At 46.8% G+C, this 24549-nt stretch overlaps 1 protein-coding gene across 4 annotated transcripts in view; it reads left to right on the top strand.

The window, feature by feature from the left end:
• Window positions 1-1942: 1942 nt before the first annotated feature.
• GAREM1 (GRB2 associated regulator of MAPK1 subtype 1) overlaps window positions 1943-24549 on the top strand; it is a 103215-nt gene continuing 80608 nt past the window's right edge. The window contains exons 1-2 of one of the 4 annotated variants that reach the window (XM_040550301.1): window positions 1943-2371; window positions 11118-11301. Coding sequence is in view for 2 of the 4 variants with exons in the window: in XM_040550298.1 (XP_040406232.1) it covers window positions 2251-2371 (121 nt within the window). In the remaining 2 variants the exon portion in view is untranslated. Of the gene's footprint in view, window positions 2372-11117; window positions 11302-22708; window positions 22928-24549 lie in introns of those variants that run through there. The other 3 variants (XM_040550300.1, XM_040550298.1, XM_040550299.1) reach the window with 3 other exon arrangements.

Genomic DNA, 24549 nt, shown 5'->3' with positions numbered 1-24549 from the left:
AAAAAAATGTATCCTGTTCCAGTGGAATGGGTTAGAGGGAGTTAGACTTCCACTGGTGAGGGAGAACACAAACAGGGTTATATTTGAAGACAGGCTTAAAAGACATGTGACTAAAGCGAAGAAGGAACGATTTTTTAATGAAAAATCAGTAATAACTGTTTCAGGTGTGAAAGACATATTTCTTCCCAGATAGCAGAATTGTATGATGCCTGGGAGCAGCATACGCCACGAGGCCGTATCTGTCCTGAAATTAATGCTGGCTAAGATTGCATTTAAAAACACATCTCGACAGACTAGTGCTCCAAGTCCTGGTGAATCCCAGTCTGATCTGATCTGCTTTACCGTACACACTGCGTCCAGTAACCTCATCAAACCTGAACAAGTTAAAACCATTCTTTGGCTTTCCATATTTCAACAGCAATGCTTTTAGCTATTATATCACTTTGCACTTCAATAGCTCAATTCACTGAAGTAGTTCAAAGCATTCTGCAAACTTCATAAAGAGGAATCGACTTTGAAAAAAAAATCCACATTGTCTTTTAAAGCTAGCAATTCTGGTAAGTAGGATCTAACAGCACCATGACTGAGTTCAGAGAATGAAGGTTTTTCATGGGGCTGGGAAATCCCAGAGCCAGACTGCGTAGCCGAAGTACGGGCCCACATCAGCATGCAGTTCAAAGCAACCCAGACCCATTTAAAGCAAGCTAACTTGGGCTTGTGTCATCCTCTCTGGCTTCCACTGTCTTTGTTTCATCCCACAAAGTGTGGATGAGGCCCGTTTGCAGCAGACCAGAACAAGAGCGGATCTGTCTCGGCCCTCCTCATGCCGGCACCAGCAGCCACAAAGCAGGCAGCGGCGGTTGGCCCCTCGCTAAGGAGCACGAGGAGGCACGGGCGGCTGGAGGGCTGCTTGCCACGGCTCCTCACGAGCTCACCCAGCCATCCCGGAGAGAGGTGCCACGGGAGATGGATCCCAGAGAAGACCTCAGCTGGGGATGCCTGCCGTCGTTTTGCAAATCACTGGGAGGTACTGTTTCTGGTCAACGGTACAGCCTTACCTAGAGCCATTAAATGTATACGTATATATAGTCTTAAATACAGTGTTTTACTGCAATGAAATAGCTTTGACACAAAAGTGAACAAAGTAAACTTGAACACAATGCCACGCAGCCACCTGTGAGTTATTTGCTCCTGTTGAAGTTCCCCTGGTTTCTGCTGGGGATCCTGGATGGCAATAAAAAATGGTGACAGAGAGCACTTTGTGAGACCTCCTCACGTAACCCATCTTGAAAGGAGAACCAGCAGCTGGTTTTCAGTTCTCCTGTGGCCTGAAGAGCATCAAATAGGGAATATATTTAATACTTGCACGCACAGCAATAGTGGTAAAGAGAAACCAAAGATCTCCCTTCCACTGCTCTTCATATTTGAAATATCCATTTGGTTCATGGGTGAGAACTACAACAACAATCAAAGTTGGCCTGTAATTTGATTTTTCTGAACATAGGATGAATCTCACAGGTAAACTTCTTGCGCCAGGCAGGAATTTCACAGGTAAATTTCCTTGGCAGCCAGGCGATGTGGGGCAGCGATCCGCACTGCCCGGATGAAATGAACTTTATCTGCTAACTGCGAGCGCACAGGGGGCTTTCTGTCAGCCCCTGTGCTCCAAGGAGGCCACAACCTGCACTCGGGGCGCCCTAGAACACCCCAAAAACACCCCAAAACCACCTCCCCACACACTCCCCGGGCTGCAGCGCCCGGTGCCCAACCCGGGCCCGGCGTGAGGCGTCCCCACCACCGGTGGCGGTGCGGGTCCCCACCCCCCCCCCGGCTGCGCGTCGGGGGAGCGCCCGGAGGGTGGAGCGAGAGGGCCGGGCTCGGCTTCGGCGGCGGCGATCCGCGCTCCCCGCCGTGCGGGCGGGCGGGCAGGCGAGCGGGCGGCCCGGCACTTTCCTTTTCGGAGCGGGGAGGAGCGGCAGCTGCGCAGGCGTTGCTCGCACCCTGTTGATTAGTCAGTGCTGGGATGGCGCTTCCTGGGCCAGGCGCGGCGGCGGCGGGCGGCCCCAGCCGGTGCCGAGGGGCGGCGGGAGCAGCGGCAGCCGCCCGGCGGGCCTCCCCCTCCGCCTAGCCCGGCATGTCCCGCGGCGGCCGGCGCTGAGCGAGGCGAGCTCCGTCCTTCCCTCCTTCCCTCCCTCCCTCCCTCCCTCCTTCCCGTCCCGCCGGCGCTGCCCGCCCTGCCCGGGTGGGAAGATGGACCCCGGCCCCTGTCCGGGCTTCAGCCTGAAGGACGTCAAGTGGAGCGCGGTGGCCGTGCCCCTGGACCTGCTCGTCAGCACCTACCGCCTCCCGCAGCTCGCCCGGCTGGACAGCGGTGCGTGGGGCGGCGGGGGGCGGCGGCGCGGGGCTGGGGCCGGGCACCGAAATGGCCGGGGGGCAGCGGTGCCCGGCAGCCGGTGTGCGGTGGGAGATGCTGCTTCAAGGCCGGGGTAGAGGAGGGAGAGGGAGGCAGCACGCCGGGCTACCCCGCAAATCCCCCTCTTCCCTCCTTCTAGGAAGGCTGTTAAAAAGCAGGGGTGGCGTGAGGAGCCCGCGCCGTCCCCCGATAACTTTTTGTTGCTGTTGGCGTGGGTGCCCACCTGCAGTTGCTAAGTGTGCGTGTGTCTCTCTACTCCAGGACGTAAGCGAGCAGCCCGGCAGGATAGCTGTGGAGCAGTGCTTCGCCGTGCCTGGATGCTTGCCTTAGGAAGTAACCTGCCGGCACAGACAGCCGGGGGACGGGGGCACTTTTTCCAAAAACTCGCGCGGCCGCTTCGCGGTAGCGTTGCGTGGTAGCTCCCTGAAACCCGTCCAGCCCTCCCGTCTCTGAGGGAATGCAGAGGACAACTCAAAATCGGGATTTTTGCCCGGGTTTTATAATTCGTTACCCGGTGAGGTGGCCCTGTAGGTGTGTGATGCCGTAGGTCGGTTCTCTGGCAAAGTTTCCTGTTTGTTTGCAAAGTGAAAAACGAGCATGGGCATTGTCCTCTGTCGCTCCCCGGTGTGCCAGCGAGACCAGGGCTGGTTTATTGCTTAACTGCAGCTCCCGTCATCCGGTGGCGATTCGAGCCAGGGCTTTCGTGACTTTGTCCCTGGGTTGTGCAGTACTAGTGTTTCCTCAGAGCTAGTGCTCAGGAGCAGGTTAAAGGAAAGCTTCTTTGCCATTTTAACTGCAGCCGGCTATTTTTCTTGCCGGTGAATGTGTATTGTCCTGTGATAATGGCCAAGCTGCTGTATCAAGGAGTTCCTCGTGGTAATACCTTCTGTCACGGGCAGCAGCTAAGATGGCCTCCAGTCACTGCACTTAAGGCTGTCAATTTGCTTGAGATTCCTGGCAGTGATTCAGGCTTTAACAGGGTATATATATTGATGACTTATTAATTTCCCTCTCTGTGTGTTAGACTTCTTCCCAGTCTCCCCACTCCTCTCGAATTGCTTCACTGGAAGGGACCTGAAAGAGCTTTGTGTGGGTTTTGAGGCAAGGAATTTTTCCCCTCCACCCATTTCACGGACTTTTTTTTTTCTGGGGTGGGGGGGCGGGTCTTGGGTCAGACCCAGTGAGAGGAATATCCCTGAACTGAGACAAGATGCTGCTGAGCTTGTGCATGGGCTGTTTGCTTCTGGTGTGCCACACTTAAAGCACGCTGAGCTCTCTTTGATCGTGTCCTGGGGTGGCCAGACGGGTGGCAGCTGTCGGTGTAGCCATCCTGTGAATAAAGTTTGACCCCATGCTAAGCCCTGCTAGGATAGAGCATGGAGCTAACATGGCAAAGGGGCTTTGGGCTGGAGCTGGCTGGGGTGCGGCCAGTTCAGAGCGCGGGCAGAGGCTCTCGGGTCTGCTTTTACCTCCTTGTACAGACATACCTTTTAACCCAAGGGACTACAGATGGCAGACAAATCAATACTTTGTAGAGAACATAGGCGCCGTGGTCTCGGTGGTGCGAAGGGGATGCTTTTCCCATTTCCAAAGGAGGTTGTCTTGCAATACAAGGAAGCAGCCACGAGTCAGCGCATAGTCTCCGAAAGGAGACAAGTGCGGTGTGCGTGCAAATGATGGGAGCACCTCCTGGCCCAGGGTGGATGCTCTGCATCTCCCGCCTTGCCTTGCAAAGCTGCTGAGTGGAGCTCTGTCAGGGAATTGCTTGGTGCAGTACTGAAGGAAATAAACATAAAATCCATTCCAGGTGCGTGTCATCCAATGCTTAGGCAGTTTAGGGCTACCCCTGTTAACAAAGTAGAGTCTTCTGCCGGTTTTATTGGGGTACAGCTCTGGTCTCCACACTGCTGAAGGCACAGCTTGCAGATAACCAACATGTCCAAGTTTTAGTTGTGTGGAAGTGGCCTTGTCTGTTCTTTAAGCATTGAATTCCTGCGGAGACCAGTGGAAACTGCAAGCATTCGGTGCTGTTGGAAGTCAAACCACCTGTAGATGTCTGTCTTCAGTCACCTTTCGGTTGCGTGGTTGGCTATGCTGTCTGCAGCAGCGGGTTGTTTTAAGACTGGTTGTTTCAGTCATGGTAAGGTTTTGTGACAGTCAGAACTCATTTCTTGTGGAGGACCAGGGTGTAATGGGGGACTGAAAAACTGGAGACTTACTTTCTTCGGAAGAGGGGCCAGCCTTACTGTGTTGTTTCCATGTTTCTTAATGGAATTTAGCACTGTATGCGTAATGTTCTTGTATGATATGCACACAATATCTCCATTTTTTCACTGTTGCCTCACCTTCAGGCCTTTCAGCTTGAAGGGGGAGGATGGGTGTGATGAATGCAGTTTCATACTTTGAGTCTGGATGTGCAGCTCCTGGAAGAATGCCCTTAAGTAGTTCAGTTTGGTTTCTTGACAGAATGAAGTTATGAAATATTTATGTGCACTAAATTTGGTCCTCTGCTAAGAAGGGAGGATTTTTCTTGATGATATGGGATAAGGGAGGAATGGGAGGAAGTAGTCTCTTGTGCTACATGAAGGTACAGTTGGAAGTAATTAGGCAGCAGTGCCTACCTTATCTGTCTATAAATGATAAATATGTGAACTGCTTTTCAGGTGAAATTTTAAGACTGTTTAGTTGGGTTCCAGGTTATGCTCTTGGATGCCAAGATAAGTTTTTAAGATGGCCATTTTGAAGGTGGCCTGACCCTCCAGGTTTGTTTTAATTGGCTTTGTGTTTCACTATTTTTCTGGTGAATATCGTTACGTTAATTGGGCAAATAGAGTGCAGAATAAAGATTCTGTCACTCCAGAGAGGAAACAAATGTTTTTCCAGCACATAAACTTAAATATTTCCAGAGGACAACTCAAATGCAAAGCTGCTGAAAGAGTACTAAGCACCATCCCAAAGAAAATGAATGAACTTTATGTAACACTGCATAATTCAGAGTGGGCTGTCGCAGATGAAAAGAAGCAAGATCCAAAGAGTGAGAGGCGAGCGAGCTTTGTGCTGTGTTTTTCCTGCCCTCTTCCCCCGGCCGCCCCAAGTTGCATTGTCACAGCAGAGTCCCACCCCAGTGACACAGAGGCTTGTGTCTGGGGTCAGCGGGAAAAGGATTTCACTCTAGGATCCCGCAGCAAAAAGAGCTCTTGTCCGAGCTCTTGGCCATTGCCATAGGGCAGAAGGTGCGCGTAGCTGGTCCCTTGCACATGCGTGCAAGCTTGGGCTGGCTGTCTTCAGGTTATCAGCAGGAAAGGCAAAAAGTGAAAACATGACTGTTTTTTGCTAATTTGTAATGCTGAAATGATGCTGGGTATGATTATCTCAAGGCTTTAAATTTCTGACGATTATTTTTCTAAGGATAATTTTGGAGGGTAAAAGAGAAATGCTATCAAAGATAAGATCTGGAAAAATGTCGTTTGCATAGAGCTGACCTTCAGGCCAAACTTTTCTTTGTAAGCTCACTGCTTCAGGCTCCAAAAGTCTGTTTTCTTGTACTTGGTGGGACTCCCCTTCACCCTGCCAACGCTGCTGTTTCCGCAAGCAGCTGAGAAGCAGACTTTGCTAGAAGCTAGTTTTGACCCACAGATTGGCTATGAAGAGTTCAGGCCTTGTGTATGAAGACTAAAGTTTATGGGATTAAGAGGTTATCCTCCGGTATTTTATTTTTTTCACAAAGAATAAACATATTTGTACATGCCCTAAAAACGTGTTTGGGAAACCAATGCTGTAAGGATCAAACATGGTACTTGGCCAGCTGGGGGAAGACCTCAGCTCATGGAGAAGCGATTCCCTGCTGTGCGCTATGAAAAAATGGTGGTGAATTTTTCCAGAAGGGAGTCTGAGGATCACTACGAGCCATTAAGACTCAGAAGGAAATTCTTTTCTCTGCGGCATACGTGTGTGGTTGCTTTAAGACGAGACGACAGAACTAGTGGCTAGAAAAAAAAAAAAAAAAGGAAAAATCTATACAATAGGTAACAATCTGTTTTTAAAAAGGCGGTTTCTTTTTCTTACCCCTCACTAAACTCTTGCGAAGAGCAGTGCTGGGGTGAATAGTGAGTTCGTGCTGCTTGGCACAAAGACATTTTATTTACCGTAGGTATTCGGGTTCCCTTTTTCTCCCTTTTCACGACCTTTCACTGTGACGTCTGTCTACTCCAGGCACCTTCAGTGTCCCGTTGTTCCCTGCAGCACGTTATTGTGGGGCTTATTCCAGTTCTAACTATCTCGAAAGTGAGCACCCTCGCAGCTTATCAAAGAACATCGTACTACAGAGAACAGCTTGGCCGCGCACATAATGAAAATTTCATATTGCGTCACTCCACAAACGCGGGTTATCAGCGCGGCTGAACAATGCTTGGAAACTACAAAGAATCTTATTCTTTTAAGGTCTGGGTGCTGCTGTCCGTGCTTTAATTGTCTTGAATGACCTCCTTCTTTCGAGAAGCTGTTGCCGAGTGTCTCAGTAAGCCTGCTGTTGATCCAAGGGGGTACGAATCACGCGGGGGTGGGACAAGGCTTTCGAGTAGACCAAAAGGAGGTTTCAGATATGCTCAGACTCGGGGCAAATGCCACGGTCTGACTTCGTGCTCCGGGTATGGTTGTCTGTTGCGCTTCATCTTGGTAGGTGACACTTCTCATATACTGTGCAGATAGGCAAAATACCCGTGTGGTGGTTTTTTGTTGGTGTTGTTTGGTTTTTTAACTTTCCAATCTCAGGGTATGTTTTATCCATAAGGCTCAATTTCATCCTTTTGTGCTGAGCAGCTTTGAAACTCCACCTGCTTGCACTGTATGTTCTGCCTTTAAAGCATCGTCTCAGACTCATCTTGCTTTCTCTTCTTTCCTACTTTACCTTGTTGTCTGCTGTGTCGCCGTCAGGACAATTGAATGAAAAAAACAATTGACAGGTTGCCACTAACCACTGCTACTGTTTTTTTGTTGTGTGTTTTTTTTTCTTCCCTTTTCCCCGGTTGGCAGAGATGTGTTCCAGAAACATTTTAGTGAAAAAGCTTTTAATTCATTTAAAATCTGCAGCTACCGAATGGTGTCTGTGAAAATTACAGTGCCCTCCTGGAGACGGAGTCCAGTAACTTGGCAACACCCATTCCCAGGAGTAACACTGGCTTCCAAATGAGGCAAACAACAGTTCAGCAGCATACCTGTTTTACACCTAAAAATCTGTGGGTTGTTTTTGAGATGCTTTCGTGTTTGGCAGTGGTTTCACGTGTACTCTATGCTCTCCAGCCAGTGTGCCATTTGCAGTACGCTGGATCTTTGGTTGTGCTGTAGGGCTGCTGAGATGCGAATAGTTGCCTTCCTCGTGTGGCAGACTTAATAAATGTTCAGATTTCTTGCTGATGTGCATGATGATCATGATTTTGGCTTCTAAATTTGTGACTCTATTAGACAAAGCCGCTGTGTATGTACCAGAGCAAACTCTTCCTGGACAGTTAAGTAGTTCAGGTATTGGATGGTGAAGTGTTATTCTTCTTTTCTTAACTAGAGTTCAAGACCTGTATCTTTAAATCCTTGGATAAAGTCCTAGGGGAAGCTTAGTGTCTTGGCTTTTTTTTTTTTTTTTTTTCAATTTAAATTACGTGTAGCTTTTAGATAAGGCACAAGATGTACATAAAATGAAAAGAATTAAAGTGTCCTAAATGGTTAGTAAAACCCTTAATCTTAAAACAAATGTGGTGCGATGAATCATACGCTGTTGTTACAAAATATGGAAGTGAGGAATGGTACACGTCTAGTGCAGGAGAGGAGGGCTTTGTTGGTTTTTTTTGCTTATGCTTTGTCTGTAAATGCTGTTCTGGGACTAGGTGTTCCTGCTTCAGTGATTACACAGGTTGGCACTCCCTGTAATGGCCCAGTGAAGGCAACCCGAGGGAGTATGCCAAGAAGCAGTGCTAGAGGATACTGGACAACGTGGGCTGGTGCTCCAGGATTCGATGCAAGCTGTGAGAAGAGCTGCGCCGTGTTCCAGTCATTCCTGCAGTGGTTTGTCAGCAGCAAAGGGCATGGGTGTTGCTGCATTTCCTCTTGGCATTAGGAGCAGTAAGTCGGCTGGATTAGGGAAGCTTAAGTCTCTCCCCTATAGGAAAATATTCATCATCGTAGTGTGCGTTGCATATGAGTCAAAAGCCAACCTGCATAAAACGCAGTGAGGCAATATTTCACGTCTGAAATTTGGGCTTGGAATGGTGCTCTCCTTTGGAATGAATTTTAGGTGGTGCGTTCAGCCTGCGTTCTTCATACCGTTTATAGTGGGAAAAGCCCGGGGAGCTGACTAGCTGACTTCGCTGCACCTTCACCTGTAAGCCAAGTCTGCTCCTTAGAACAGCTGATGCTGGGATTTGAAGGCCCGGTGCAGGAGCGTGAAATCGAGCTGGATGAGCAGATCGAAGAGTGCCTCTCTGCTGAGGACCAGCGCCACGTCTGCCTTGCAGTCTTTGTGGCGGTGCGTGCATGTCAGCATAAAACTTACAATGCCACAGCTCTGCCGGAGCGCCAGCATTCTTGGCTGAGGCGCGGCATCGGCCAGAAGAGCTGCTCTGCCTCCAGACCTGCGGCACCCCGCGAGTGGAGGTGTTACAGAGGCTGCAGGTGGCGGGGAAGAAATGCCGTATCCTACAGGATTTGGTTCTGGACTAGGTCCATTGGCTGAAAAGGGATGCTTCCAAGCCTTGCAAAACACGCTCAGCATCTTGACCGGGCCGCGGCACGGACCTGATGTGAGCCCCAAGAGCTGCTGCTGGGCAGTCTGGAGCTGCGTGCCGCTCTTAGGCAGCGTGCACACGCCCACCTGAGAGCTGCTCTGCTCTCAGCAAGAAACCCGTGGTGATTTCCCTGTGGAAAGCAGCAAGGCCTGCTGTCCTGGCAGGGAAGGTCAGGCACAAATTCCTGTGAAGAGTTTTGGTGTGGCAAGGTGTGTAGCAAAGACCTGTGCTCTTTGCTCTCCGGGTTTTCTGGTGTGGAAAGGCGTGTGCCGATTGCTCTTGTGGGGCTGCCTCTGCTCCCTTTTTTATTCCCCTGCACCCAGACCTTGCTTCTGGGTACGTAACCAAAAAGGGCGGGTTTGTTCTTGGAAGAACGGTAGGGAAGGTACTCTGATGGTAGCGTAGGGTTGCTTGGAGCCTCCTCAAAGTGCTCATCTTCAGGAAATGCAAAATAGGTTTAAAAGTGATTTTTGTTTGTTGGGTTTATCCTTCCTGTTCTAATTTGTGCAAGTTGTAATCACGAAGAACTTGGACTTGTGCGAGTTTCCTTGGCCCACGAACATGTCATTTGGGCTCCTAAAGAGAACCGAGGATTCGGTTCTGTTCTTGGAGAAGATTTAAACGCTGTCTCAGAGGCTGGAAGATGCCCGAGAGCTCACTTGGTTGCTGAAGTTGATCCTGGAATTGCCTCATGCCGGGGCTGAATCTCAGTGACACGAACGTAGATGCTATCTAAAACACAGCATGCTGCAAGAATATCTGCAAAGCGAGCGGGGGAAGCCTTAGTGGCTGCCGCGAGGAAGCTGGGGGTTTTTCTTTGCAGCCCAAATGGGGGAACCCAAGCGAAGCCAGGGACCGAGATCCCTCGTTGATGGGGCAGCCTGCACCACGTACTGCTCCGCTTTGTGTCTGCGCAGTCATGACAAAACTTGCACCTGGTTTGGGTGAGGAAATAACTCACTAGGCTGCAATTCTTCCAAAAAGGACCCCAGGGCTGCGGCTGCTTGCTGGCTGGACAGCGGTCGCCTGCGCCAAGGTGCTGTGCAAGGGCATGCGGTGCTGGGTCGTGGCTCCGCTCTGCAACTCAGGCAACTGGGATATTTCGGGGAGGATGGGGGCTGATCGGAGAGCAGTGGGCTGGTCAGACAACCGGGGGAGTAACAACCCTGAGCTGTTCATTCACAAGATGTTTTCTGCACTGCTGGTACAGGAAAAAATGAATAAACTGGTCATTGTAGGATGGCGCGGGGAACTGGGAGGGCTTTAGCTATATTCAGGTTTAGGTTGAACGTTAACCACTTCCAGAAATTCTTTCGAAGTGCTAAAAGGCTGAGTCCTGCCGTGCTGGGATGGTGCTCAGAGCACACATGGCGTGCCTCTCCTCCCTCTTCCACGGAGGGGCCGAGCGCCCAGGTTGAGTCTCTGGGTGCGCCCTGGGGTCCTGCTCTCCCCTGGCCTCTGCCTCGGTGTTGTGAGGCCTTGAGAGTCCCCAAAAGAGAAAAGAACGTGTTCGACCACATTGGGTTTTGTTTCTTTTTTAGGGTTTTAGGTCGCTGTTCGAGCAGCGCGTGATAGGTACCTCTCAAATATGTGACATTTAAAGGGTCATCTGCCAAACTAAGCGGGTGAGAAAGTTGCCTGTGGCTTTCTGGACAAGTTCTCTGCTTTAAAAAAAAATAATATTAATAAAAAAAAAAAGAAAAAAAATAAGACACTCCATAACTGCACAATAGTTCTCATCCTTCAGGGCAGTTCAAGAACACTTTCTCAAGGAGAGTGGAAAGTGACTGGCTAAGTGACTGGCTTCCCTGGATAATGAGTACAGTAAATTAAACTATGCTCGTTGTGGGTCATTGTGGTCCCGGATCAGATCTTTTTTTTTTTTTTTTTGTTGATGTGCCATAGTTTAGCATGTGCTGGCCTCTTTACAGGATGGTATGTCCAGAGCTCACTGGGAATGGAATGAAGAAGTGTTCAGCCTCCGTGAACTGGAAAATCTCCTTGAAGTATGAGTCCGCCTTTCAAGAACAATTGCTTTGAAACTTTATTGGCCTCTTTCCTGAGGAGAAAGACCGTGCGTGCCCAAAACTGACCTGAGAGTACAAGTGGAGAAAGGTAGCTGTGTGTACCTTAGGCAGTCATTTCCAAGTTGTGCCTGCTGGCCTTGTCTGAGAGTCTGTGCCCCTCACTCGGTTACTGAGTCTGGTGCTGGGCTGTTGGACCCAAACAGAGCGTGGTCTCCTTACGTCTAGGTTTGTAAAAATCATACAGTCTAAATACTTAATTACAAATTGCTTCCAGGAACTACTTTAAAGTAATCCGTAAGTCCTCAGATATCCCGTGCCATGCATTTGTTTTTCTGTTTAGCAGCTTTTTTTTTTTTTTTTTGCTTTTTTCCCCCCCAATGGCAATTTTTACATAATCGTCCCAATAAAAGCAAGCACTGAATATTTGTGTTGCTTTCTGGCACTTCACCATTTTGAGGATGAAAGAGGGAAGGTTGTGTTTGTGGGAAGATGCATAAAGGAAACCTTTTATCTGCAAGCAAGAACTTTTTTTCCTTAATATATATAAAATAAAATAATAATAAAAAAAAAAAAAAAGCCACGTGCGCAGATCGTTCCTTCTTGTCCAGAAATCCTGTTGCCTCTTCTGATGGCTCCCTCTCAGGGCATGGTTGGGTTCCAGGAGCTGTTGGCTTTCCCATCAGCACCATTCAGCCTATGCCCCGCACTCCTGTCCTGCACTGGTGGGCTTCCAGTAGGTGTTAGGAGTTATCCGCAGGCATTTCCAGGGTTGCTGCAAGACAAAACATCCAGTACAGTGTAGCAGTAGCAGAATGGAGCAGTGCAAGGAGCTTCTGTAGGTTTTCTGTTGTCCTCTCTTGCTTTCAGATAGGACATTCCTCCTTTTCACCTCTTCCAGCATTACTGGTACGTTGCTGTTGGTCCTGTCCTGTCCTCCAGCTTCTTACAGCTCCTGTGCAAACTCTGCTTCTTATTCCCTCCGTGCCTTCTTCTCTTCCCTCAGCTTGTTAAAATCAGGGATGGGAATCCAGGACTTGTTTCTTGGCCCAGACGGCAGCGTGGTGTTTGGCTGTGGGTGTACCAGGAGCGATAGCTGTGCCTGTGCTACCACAAGTGAGAAAGCGTGCAGGGAAAGTCCTTTCAGACATTGCTAGAGACTTGAAGGTTTCTAGTCACTCTGACCAGAAATTCAACCTTCAACTAGTTGCTGTGGGAAGGAAACAAGTATTCTGGACTTTGCAGCAGAGAGGTGGTATATATCAGTGCAGATAACGTGGGATCTCCCTCGGCTTCTACTCTTTTTCATATGTTGACCTGCTGTTTGGTGTAACGTAGTAAAGACGGTTTTGCTGGCAGGACTCAAGCACAAATTGGAAGGTTTTGCATGTTGTGTTTCCTTTTCTCAGCCAGCACTGGCCGCTTGCTTGACCTGCAGCGAGCGAGTGGAGATAACTGTGTGTTTGTAAGAGCAGTAATAATCCCTGTCCATTTGTTATGTGGTGCAACTGACTGGAAGGAGAATTTGGTGTGTGTAAGCCACCGCTTGTCGTTGCTGAGAGGCCTGTTACTAAAACATGAGATTATTCCTGCTTCTTTCTTAACAGTTCTGCTCAGGCATCTATTTAGCAAAAGGTCAAAACGCCCCTTTTGCTCTCTGCAAGAGGCTATCAACACACAGACTGGCGAATTCCCGTGCTCCTATCTGAGATGTTTATGTCATTTTTTTTTATGGTCAGATTATTTCTGCCCTAGTCTCCAAATAAGGATCTGCATTATACTGATGCTTCCTGTATTTTCCTACTGTATTTGTGAATCGGAGAGGTGTCAGGGCTATGTATGAAAATACAAAACGTGACCGGTTACGTATGCATGTTGTTGCAGTCAGTGAACCCAGGATGCGGCTGCAGATGAATAGCAAAGCTGCAATACCACTGCAGCTGAATGTAGGGCAATCCAGAGGAAAAGATCATCTTTGTTGTGTGCTTTATGGGTTGTATTGTCAAATATCATTTGTGTTCCTGTCAATACGTAACGAAATATCTTAAGACCGAATAGCCTGTGGGCAAAGATAAATTTATCCTCAAGGGGAAAGCGAGGCATGATGGGGTTTTCTTTGCTGTCATTTCTGTATGCTGCTCGCCAAACCTAGAAGCTTTCCCTCTTCACGGGAGGTGCATTTTTTCTTTTCGTGCATTGTGAAAACGATAAAGGTATTACCAAAGGGACCGCGTTCTCTTATCTCTTATGTTTTATTAAAAACAAAGCCATTCTTTTTATACCTTAGAGTTGGTGTAGATTTCTCTGAAACAATAAGAATTAATCGTGCTTGGGATTAGGACCGCTCTTGACCAGGAAAGAGCGAGGTGCAGCTCTGGCTGCGTTTCTCACGTTAGTGTTCCCATCTTGCTGAGATACTCCTCCTGTACCCGCACGTAACGAAAGCGAGCGGGTACCTAATTACCCTTGAACACCTACAATCTCCGCACACGTATGCGGTCAGTCCAGATTTGAAGAGGAGGCATTGCCCTGCCATTTCTGACGCTTGTGTTTTACCAGGAGGAGCGGGACTGATGGAGCTGAAGCATGGAGAGACGGAGAGCAGCCCCCAGCAAGCAGGCGCCACGTCCGTGCCCTCGATCGATGCCCGCGCCGTCCCTGGCAGCCCGGGCAGACGGGGTGGGCGGCTTGGAGAGCAGCCAGCGGGCAGCCCGGCTTCGGCACGGAGCTGAACTTCTCCTTGCTTTCTTCCAGCTGGTTTTATTCCCGTCCCTAGCCCGGCTGCAGAAATCGGAGGCAAATTGAAGATGAGTTCTTTCAAAGCCAAAGCAAACTACGCTTGAGCAGCTCCTGCGTTTTGGCTATTTTATTTTTAATTGGGAGTTTGTCCAAGATGCCCGAAGTTCAAACAGGGATCACTGCCGTGCAGCACAAAGAAGCACAGTGTCTCTTTAGGACTTGGATAGATAATGAGAGGACTGAGCATGCTTACTTGGCTAGTATTTTAAAATATCATCTAATTATAAATAACTGACAATAGGCAGCTCCCCGGCTCTCATGCTGTGCCCAGGAAAAGCCTGAATGAATAGGCTGCTTTTCTGTCTGCCAGGGCAATCTAGAATCGTATTCTAGATCTTAAAGCCATGAGGTTGGCAGGGTTAAAGGTTTCTTCCTGGGTACCCTGAATCTAGGGAGCTCTAGCCAGACTTCCCTGACCAGGCTCCAACCATCCCACCTGGGGAGAGACAGCTTCTGCAGCCGCAAAGTTGTGCAGCTGCCGTCGGTTTCTCAATTAAAGCAACCATTTTGTTGCTGTACTCAGAAGTAAATAGGAAGCCAATGAAAGCACGTAGTGCAATGCTAAATGCTGACCTCCCACCTCTAAGTATTAAGCTTCTCCAACTCGGCAGCCGATGTTAAACAGGCACTTGGAAGTGTATCCTCCAGTGGCCCTCACAATATTTATAGATGCTTCTGAGCAGGAGCTTTCTAGCATGAGGAATGCTTGCCTCTAGTAAAGGAAAACCTCAGCTCTCTTAATGAGGTATTTAAAAGAGCTGCTTTGGATGGCAGCATGCTGCTCAGAAGTCCCATTACTGCCATACTTTGCTTTTGGTAAGGTAGTTCTGTCATTCTCTTAACCATGCTGATCAGATTGCTTGTGAAAGTTACTGGTTGGGGTCTTAGTTTCTAGATGTGGTGCCCTGGTTGCAAGGCAAATGTTTTAAATCTCCTTTCCTTGCCTTTGCCAATGAGAATTAAAAATGGAAAATAAACTAAACATTAGATCTACATTTAAATTCCTGTCTCCCTCTCTCTACACTAGCACTAAACTAGGCTGGAGGCTGCCTTGCATGCAATGAAAAGTTGTTCAGCTTTTTTGTTCTATTAACCTGTGAACATTTTAAATGTAGTTGATACGGGATTCTCTGCTCTTACTCTTACAGCTTCAGATTTATCTTAGGTAACTTCAGAAACAGAAAACTTTCTTCGATAAGAATCTTAGTTTTCAATTAATTGGGTAATTCTCAGATCATTTTTTCCCTTCAAGTCTAAAGTACAATGATAAATAGTTAGCACTATTCCCCATGTTGTGGAGCATTAGAGTATTTTAAAGAATTGCTGAGACTTTCTTCGGTAGTTTGTAAGTAACCAGGGTAATGGACTGCTCCGTTGGATCAATCTTACAGCTAAATCTGTAATGCAGATACAACAAACATACAGTTACGTTTGATGTTCAGCATTAATAAGAGTAATTACGATAGTGACAGAAAGTTACTGTGTTTTGGAATGCACATGTTAAGAAGCTGTTGTTCTGAGTGTTGTTTTGTTGTTATTTTTTTTTCCCCCGTGTGGGGGTGGAGAGCAGGCTGTGTTGAAAGATGTGCTTTGGCTTGCTTGGCTGGAGTTCATACAAAGTAAGGTTTCTCATTCTGGGATGTTTGCTCTGAAGGCTTGAAACAAACGCAAACAAAACTCAGTGCAATCTGTGGTGTTACCCTTACTCTTTTTTTCCACTGGTTCTTTATGAACACAAAGAAAGCAAGATGCCAAGGTTCAATCTGTGGGAGTGATGAAGGCGGTGGAGCATTCCCAACCGATGGCAGTGCCACCAGCATTCAGCTTTGGGTTTATTTGAAGTATTTGTGCTCCTCTTCCCCACAGTAGGTCGAACAGGTTTTTGGAGACTCTCTGAGATGATGTCTCTCTGCATTCGCAGCTAGAGGAAAGCTTGTATTGGAACAAACTGGATTTTTCAGTGGATTAATCTGTCCCATAGCCTTATAACAAGATTATGGTTTATGCTGATTTGTTGCAACAGTACTGGTATATCTAGTTGTTCCAGTAGCAAAATGGTAATCCTGAAGAAATAAATCTGTCTTCTTGCTGGCAGGCATAAAAAGAATAGGGGGATGGGAGTCTCTGCTCTCTTTTTGGGTATTAGTGGATGATAGCCCGAGTTCAGCATCAGTTGGATTGAAGCAATTTGATTGTATCTGTCTTTTGAAGAGGGATTGGAAATTGCAGAAGCAAAGCCTTATCTCCTTTCTCTTGATTGTGAAATATTTAATGGTCACCCAAAGCAGTGTTTGATCACAGTGCTGTGAGGCTGAGGGATTACAGAAGCGCAGGAAGCGCTGCAAGAAGTGGTCGGGCAGTCTGAGGGCAAGGCTCTCCTTGCCCCTAGCTTGCAGGTAGGGTCAGTGAGGCAAACTGGATGCCCTGTGGTTGGGACACCACTGAAAATTGTTGCAATGTGGCCAGCTGTAGCCAGCAACAGTTGTTCCAGCCAAAGCAAAACTCTTGGGGAGCTTGTCCTGAAGATGCAGGAAGATGCGGCAGGAAGAGAAGCGGTGCTGTGCGGTGTGCGTTCAGCTTGATGCTGTGTGCTGTGGTGCTTGAAGCTGGGTTGATCCAGCATTAAGAGAGAGATGGAGTGACTTTTGTGGCCTGTTCCCAGCCGTGCTGGGGGTGCAGCCTGCCATGGACAGCTTCGGAGCTGTCTGACCATGCCGCAGGGGATCAGTGTGCTGGGAGCACTGACTGACTGCAGGCCGGGCCTTGGCCTGCTGCGCCCCCTCCATTGCCTTCCTGGCAGCGAGCGCAGTGTTTGAGCTTTGTGGCCTTTGCTAAAATCAGGTTTGGGATTATGGATACTGGGCACTGCTTAGCATTCGGCTTGTTGAGCTCTTGGCTTATTTGTGCCTTGCCTGTGAAACTAACACGGGTTCCCTCCCTCCGCCACCCGAGGCTGAGGGAAGCGTGATTGCCGGTACCGGGCCGTGCTGCGGAAGAGCAGTTTGGGTGCTGCTCGTGTGCTGTCAGACGAGGCCTTTCATCTGCTGGAAGATGTGGATCTGTTCAGTTGATGACACTTCAAATCAGCATTGTATTTCTTTTGAGAGAGAGGGGTTTGTTAGGAATTTGAATCATGACAAATACTGCTTGATCCAGGTAATAGGAACCAGCACAAACGAATGTGCTGCTGGAATGAAACAGTTAAACAGAGACATATTTAAAACTACTCTGCAAATTAAGAAAGGAAGCTGAAAAGTGAGGTTGATTATCAACAGTCCTTGATAAAACTGCAATTTTTATTCCAGATCTTTGTGTTGCTAGCTCAGAAGGTTGTGCAGCTGGGGACAGAGACCTCTACTCCCATCCACTGTGCTCAGACACAGATGAGACCACAGTCAGGCTTTCCTAATGAATTGGCCCTCTTTAAATTAAAAATTTAGTATACTACGCTTTATATCCCAGAGATGATTAAATGTTAATTTTTTTTTTCCACCTTGCTCCCAGAATCACAGAATTGGAGGGGTTGGAAGGGACCTCGGAAGATCATTGGGTCCAACCCCCCTGTCAAAGCAGGCTCCTTAGAGCAGGCTGCCCAGGTAGGCGTCCAGACGGGCCTTGAATATCTCCAGAGAGGGAGACTCCACCACCTCCCTGGGCAGCCTGTTCCAGTGCTCTGTCGCCCTCACTGTGAAGAAGTTCTTTCGCATGCTGGTGCGGAACTTCCTGTGCTCTATCTTGTGGCCATTGCCCCTTGTCCTATCCCCACAAACCACTGAGAAGAGGTTGGCCAAATCCCTCTGTTTCCCACACCTCAGGTATTTATACAGATTGATAAGATCCCCTCTCAGTCTTCTCTTCTCCAGGCTGAACAGACCCAGGTCTCGCAGCCTTTCCTCATAGGGAAGATGCTCCAGGCCCCGTATCATCTTTGTGGCCCTCCGCTGAAACTACAATATTTACCCATCTAGCTCACTGGCAGTCTGCATTTAGATTACACATGATCCACCCCCATGCACATTGTTTTGCTTTTCTTTAAACAAAGAAGTTTATCTGATCAGCTAGATAATTCTTACCTTTTTTTTTTTTGTTGTTTTTAATGTCTGTATGGAATGACAAAGTGAGACTGATAACATGGAGAGGCTTTCAAGGAAGGTGTGTTTTGTTTTGTTTTTCCCCAGCAGTAGTGTTTTCTACAATTTAGTGCTCTTTTACTTCTCTTCCATTATACATTTTATGCAACAGTAACTCTTCCAAGCTTCTGTTCAGTCATAGTGACAAAAAAAGTAACGTTTTCAATCCTTGTAGATTTCCTGTTCGCTACTGTTGTTAAAAGTGGGGTTCTTCATGTACCAAAATAGCTGTGAGGTTTTCTTTCATTCCTTTGTTAAGAAAAATTACAAGGATGTGAAATTTTTCCATACAAAACCCTATTGCTACTTCAAAATGGAAAGTTCAGACGTTGTTCTCATCCTATTGAACTTTTTTCTCTGACCTACATTTCGACAAGTTTTATGTTTGCGGAAAGAATAGCACTGGCAGGCTGAACAGCTCATTGAGATTTGACTCAGTAACCAAATACACTGCCAAAGTTAAAGCAAGCAAACCACCCTAACTTAACACTTACTGCTCTTTGACATTGAGATATGTCCCTATAGGAGTATTCCCAACAGATACACTGGAGTATGATGCAGCATGCGGAAAACAAAATGTTTGATTTCCTTCCTCCACCCTCCTTTAGAGTTCAGATAGAAGTTATTTGCCATGAGGAGTACTTTGGTGAGCAGGTTGCATGATCTAGTATTTAAAATAAATAGATATATATATGTCATTATCCTAATTTGAATATTCAGAGTTAACAAGAAGTCTCTGTTTCTTCCCCATAAATGTAAAGTCCAAACTCAGCATTATAAAAGAAGAGAGCCTTAACTGTAGGAAAAGAGATGCTTGTTCTGCTAAGGTAATATGACTGAGAGTTGGGGATGAACGATTATATGCTGTGATAGCATTGTGGTAGGTTGCAGGTTGGATGAATCTGTCCCATGTGCTGGTACAGCTTCAGCCTGTCTAAAACAGCATGACCATGAGATGACTTTAGGTGAAGTCAGTGCTTCTGAAGGAAAGAGGGTATTTGCTCATTTGTTTCTTTCCTTACTTTGATGGTCTGATGACCAGCTGCCTTCAGATGGTCACATACCACAGCACTGCAGGTATTTGAATAACCAGTAGCGTGTAGTCCAGTTCATCTTCCGAGTTGCCATGTCTCATTTCTTTTATTTTTCCTCTACTACATGTATTTAAACCATCTTTGGAACGGGAAACGCTGTGCTTGTGTGCTGGGAGGAGCTGCAGCTTTTACTTGCTGTGAATCTGCCAATGACTTAAAAAGAAACCAAGTTCATCTTAGGATGATACATCTGTGGGAGCTATGTGACTAGCAAATACTTGCAGTAACACAAGTTGGCCTTTTCAAAAAACAAGACAACTTTTACTAGTTGACTGCCGTACAGTATTGTAGATTCTTTCTTTTGGAGTGGAAAAGCAGGGCTGGCATTTCTATTTGTGCTAGCAGTGTGACCTCCCTCTGACCTGAAACATCTCTGCACAGAGCCATGAAGTCAATAATGGTCTTTTTTTTTTTTTTTTAATAACAATGGATTATAATTTCATTTCATCCTGGCTGGAGCTATGCTTTGTGTTTTTGTGGTGCTGTAGGATAATGTTGAGGTGTATATTAACACATGGCTTGTTTGGCGCTCAGCCAGGGAAGGAGTCCCTTCTGCTTGTCCAGTGCAGCAGATACCGTGCAAGTAAGGCTCCTCAGTGCTATAATAGCATGATAAATAAATAAGCACCTGACTTCTTTCTTCTTTTTTTTTTTTTCCAGTTTCTAATCATTCTGTTTTCTGTTAGCTTCCAATTATTGCAAAATAAACCTTATTTTCTAGTCTCTCATGAAATTAGCCACGTGCTGACAGGTATTCCTAGTGATTTCATGGAATCATTTGGGTTGGAAAAGACCTCTAAGATCATCGAGTCCAAACGTTAACCACATTTCACAGTGGAAGTGCTCATCTGACCAGGCAGCCACCTCTTTGCTTTCTTCAGATTAACCCTTCAGTCCTAGCAAGTGCTGGTACAAGCTCCAGCGGGGGACAGTTGAAGCTACTCATCTGCTTGTCTTTTTGTAGTTACCTGGCTGAGCACCCACTGAAGTGATTTTTAATGTTGCTGAGGTTTTCCTGTATAATGTTATGTTATGTGATTGTGGAACATTAGATGGGGTAATTAAAACCCACCACCTACTTAACTGACCAAGGCAGCCTGGGTGATGCACTTAATTGTACAGCAGCTGTTACCTGGATGCAGATGGAGTTCAGACTTAATGAAAACACATGGCACAAAGTCTTGATGAATTTTCCCTGGGGTTTAGCAGGCATCTTCTTCACCAGCTATTTCACAGAAGTGATCTTAAGATTGTCACGAGCTATTTTCTGTAAGCCTTTTTGTTCTAGGAAGAGCAAATTCTGCATGCTTGAACTAATGTGCAAGGGGCAGCATTAAGCTTGCTTTACAGTCCTCTGTGATGAATGAGATGAGAGGAATGTCTCTGTAACCATCTTCCTGGCAGGAGCTGACAGTATCCAGTTCATCTGGCACGTGTAAATGCTATCTGTTAGGTTGCTGGAACCTTGCATGGACTTCCTCTTTCTTTGAATTGCTCTTTACCTACTATTCTCATGTCTCCAGACGAAAAGCTTGTGTGTTAAAGGGAGTGATGTCAACTCTCAGCCAGGATGGCAGCATGTGGCATTATAAAAATGTTTATATTCGTGTAGATTTCTGCTTATTTTTAGAAGTGTAGTTTCTGTGAGTGAATGAGTCATGTTATTCTGCACATTCTGCAGTGACTTGAATATCAGCTTCTCAATACTAGAATGAGAACCCTAAAAGGTGTTTTTTTCTGATGTTTTTTGTTTGATGTTTTTCATTTGATGTTTTTCATTTGTTTCATTATTTTTCTTTAGTGGTTAGTGTTGAAAAGTCACTGCTATCTTTGGCAAATGAGCATATGTGAAACGAGGGTGAATTTTCTTTCATGGGACTTGGCCCATTGTTGATCCAGAGGGAGGTGAAGAAGAGATGGAGATGCTCAGACTCTTCAAAACTGAAAGGTCTTCAGCTCTACCTCAGAGTCTTTACCCTAAACATTTAGAAATTGGGAAATGCCAAAGGAAATAAAAGTACACATCCTCAGAAAGTAAGTGGTTGCTACAGCTTGCAGGGAGGTCAGTGCTTCCTTCAAAAGAGACGTGCTTCCGTGTGTGCCGCAGCATTGCCGTGTATAAGGTCAGGCCCGACACGTAGCCAGGTACTGTTTCCTCATCTGGTTCTGAAAAACTGCAGGTGAGAACAGAAATTCGTCTCTGAACTTGTAGATTGATCTATCCTGCTCCCAGTCTTGCTACAGTTTTTAACTGTTGATCTGAGATCGGAGTGTTTACGGTGACAGAGCCAAGGTTTGGCAAACGCGGGTGATACCGTTTTGGAACTGGAAAGAATTATGAAAGATGTATTGGCATTTAATGTAGGTGGTATTTAATAAGCATGGGAATCTAGATTAAGCAATTATCTTTTTTTTTATTTTGTTTTTTTAACTGTACCAACATGTGAACAATTTTCCTTTCGTGGTCAGCATTCCCTCTGCAATAGCCTTTGAACAGCAGCGTGCTTTGCAATATTTATGGTTTTTAGGAATTGTGTGGAAATGAAGTTTTGCCAATTATATAACTAAAAATGGCAATACGTCTGATTCAGAATGAATAAACGAGCAGCTGTTACGATGCTGCTTAGGTGATCTGTGATGAAATAGCCCACATCCTGGTCTTGGTCACAGTGCTTATAGGATGACAGCTTGTTTAGGAACACCGGCTAACTTCTCAGCTCAGAGGTGTGAGGCTTTTATTGCGAGGCACGGTTGGGTGTCGATGCTTTATTTAGGATTTACACGCTGTTAGCGAATCATGAGTTTCTTAGTCTCGGGCATTATTATGAATAAAGTTGATTCATGTTTTGGAAAGGTAGGGAACTTGAGGAGGGGTGGGGAAATGCATGTGATAATTCATTGCTTCTGACTTTTATTTAGGAGAAAAAAAGCACTTAGGTATTTGCCTGTAGATTCTTTGTAGTGGTTTAATTATATTGCAGGCATTCAGGGTGGGGAGGAGAGGATGAGGAGATACAGCTAATCCATATTCGATCATAAGAGACAAAACTGTTACTAAAGATGAGTGGCCTGTGCTCTGTTTTCTCACGGCGTCTGGCTTTATGTAAGCAGTCGTGTAGGAGTATGTTGAATAGGTGAGAACCGAGTTGCATAGTTTGTGGATGTGAAGGCTGCTGACTTCTCTCCCACATAGCTGAAATGTGATTAATGAAAGGCTTGCATAACCTGTGTTACTGAGACGGGGGAAAATCAGATTGGATGCGTGTGGCTGTTTTGCAAGGTACGGTTTGCTGAGAGAAGTGTAAAGGGCGAAGCCTGGGCTGTGCTTGGGCCGGGACCTGAGCAGTACAGCCTGCTTCAGAGATGTCTCCTGCCTGAAAGGTTCATCTCTCCAGGAGGAGACTGCTCTAAAGGCACTGAGCAAGTCAACGGAAGAAAACAGAAGAGCGTGCACCACCATGTTCTGTTGTCTCATTCATGTTTGACTCTTCCTTGTACTTGTGTTTTTGCTAGTCCATTAAGGCCTACAAGGAGCATCTTCCTATAAAGCCACAGCAGGCAGCCGGTCCACCCACAACGACAGGAGACCAGGACATGGTACCGACAGACCTGCCCTTGTGCAGGAGGCTTACATCCACCTCTCTCTGCTCCAGCTCCATGGAGAAGTGCAGAATTCGTTTCCGACTTAATCAGCGTGAGCGAATGATTGTTGTAACAGGAATTGTGGTTTCCAAGGTTCAAACAGGAAAAAAAAAATGCAGCTACTTCCAGCTGCAGACTTAATTGGGTAGTCACTCTTGGGCCTGCCTTGGTAATATCTTTTTACACTCACCTGTCCCACCCAGTTTTAAGAGTAACCACTTAAACAGATCATGGCTTGTGAGCCGCGGCTGGAAGCTCCTTTTCATAATGGGTATTTTTTTGTTGTTGTTTTTCCTGAGAACGTCTTTCTCAGACTCTCGGAGGATGACCCATACTATAATTATTTCCCTGCAATCCTGGCTGGTACAATTCAGCCTTTCTTTAGGTAATGGCCTGAAATTATAACTACAAATTGTAAGGCGTAGAAAAGCATACCAGAGATGCTTTGTATTTTCTTCAAAATTTGTTTACCATTGTCAGTGAAACTAGTAAAATACTAGTTCTTCCCTTAGGTGTCATTGTTTTTGTTTTGTTGTGGGATGGAATAATTACTTGTTGCCATGGATTATAGAAAGCAGGACTGTAAGTCTCTGAACTGAAACAGGAGTTTCAAGTAACACCGTATATTATTATCATTGTGTTTTCCCTGAAAATTTCAACTGTCTGCTGCAGTAAGATGAGGAGACTTTTTATATCTATTAGGAGTTGCCTTGTAAGCAGAGAGCAGAAGATCACAGAATTGTAGGGGTTGGAAGGGACCTCAAGAGATCATCGGGTCCAACCCCCCTGCCAAAGCAGGCTCCTTAGAGCAGGTTGCCCAGGTAGGCGCCCAGATGGGCCTTGAATATCTCCAGAGAAGGAGATGTGTGCAAGATGCTCAAAGGCAGATGATTTGGTGAAATATAGTGGGTGCATGACTCCTCTAACAAATACCTGAAGGTCCTTCAAGATACGGAAGGGACTGCAGAGCTTTCCCGTGCTGCTTGGCCCTTTTGTCACTCTGCCCTAGGCCTTCTGAGGTCCCTTCTCCTGTGCTCCCAGTGCATTGAGGGTGCAGGTGTGGAGACACAGTCCAAGTAGCTCTTGGAAACCATCTCTTGAAATACTGTGCTTGCATGGTTGGAAGCTGCTCTCTCCGCTGTCAAAAAGGAGTAAAACTGGAAATGGGACCTCCACAGGGCAGAGTAACTGGTACTGATGAGCTCCATATGCCTTGGGGTTGCCCACCCACTCCTTTAAGTTGAAGCCCCGCATGTGCAAAATCGGAACTTGTTTTAAGGTGTAGCAGAGCCTGGGAAGCCCTGGGACATGTCTGCCCCTTGATGAGCCACATCCACGTTGCTGTAGAGATCAGCCAGAGTCCGTCGGTCCGCGGGTGGCAGAGCAGTCGGTGGCAGTGGTCTCTCCTGACTTAAAATCCAGCAGTTCTCACACCCGCCAGTTGCTGTATTTTGATTCGTGTAGGAGGGTGATTCTTGATAGAATGAGAGCATGAAATCAGGCAGGAATGGAGTGTGCAGTAAGCACTGTACGCCGTGGAAAAGATTGCCTGGCGTGGGCAGAAGGAGCACAATGGGAAGTCTCTCTCCTTTGTCGAGCCTGAGCAGGGAAACGTCTGCTGCTTGAGACAGAAAGTCTGATGCTTCCTCTGCCTTAAAAACATGGGAAGACAGT

This window comes from Cygnus olor, chromosome 2, assembly GCF_009769625.2.
Source record: "Cygnus olor isolate bCygOlo1 chromosome 2, bCygOlo1.pri.v2, whole genome shotgun sequence".
Taxonomy (NCBI): Eukaryota; Metazoa; Chordata; class Aves; order Anseriformes; family Anatidae; genus Cygnus; species Cygnus olor.
This window is presented reverse-complemented; position numbering and strand designations above follow the sequence as displayed.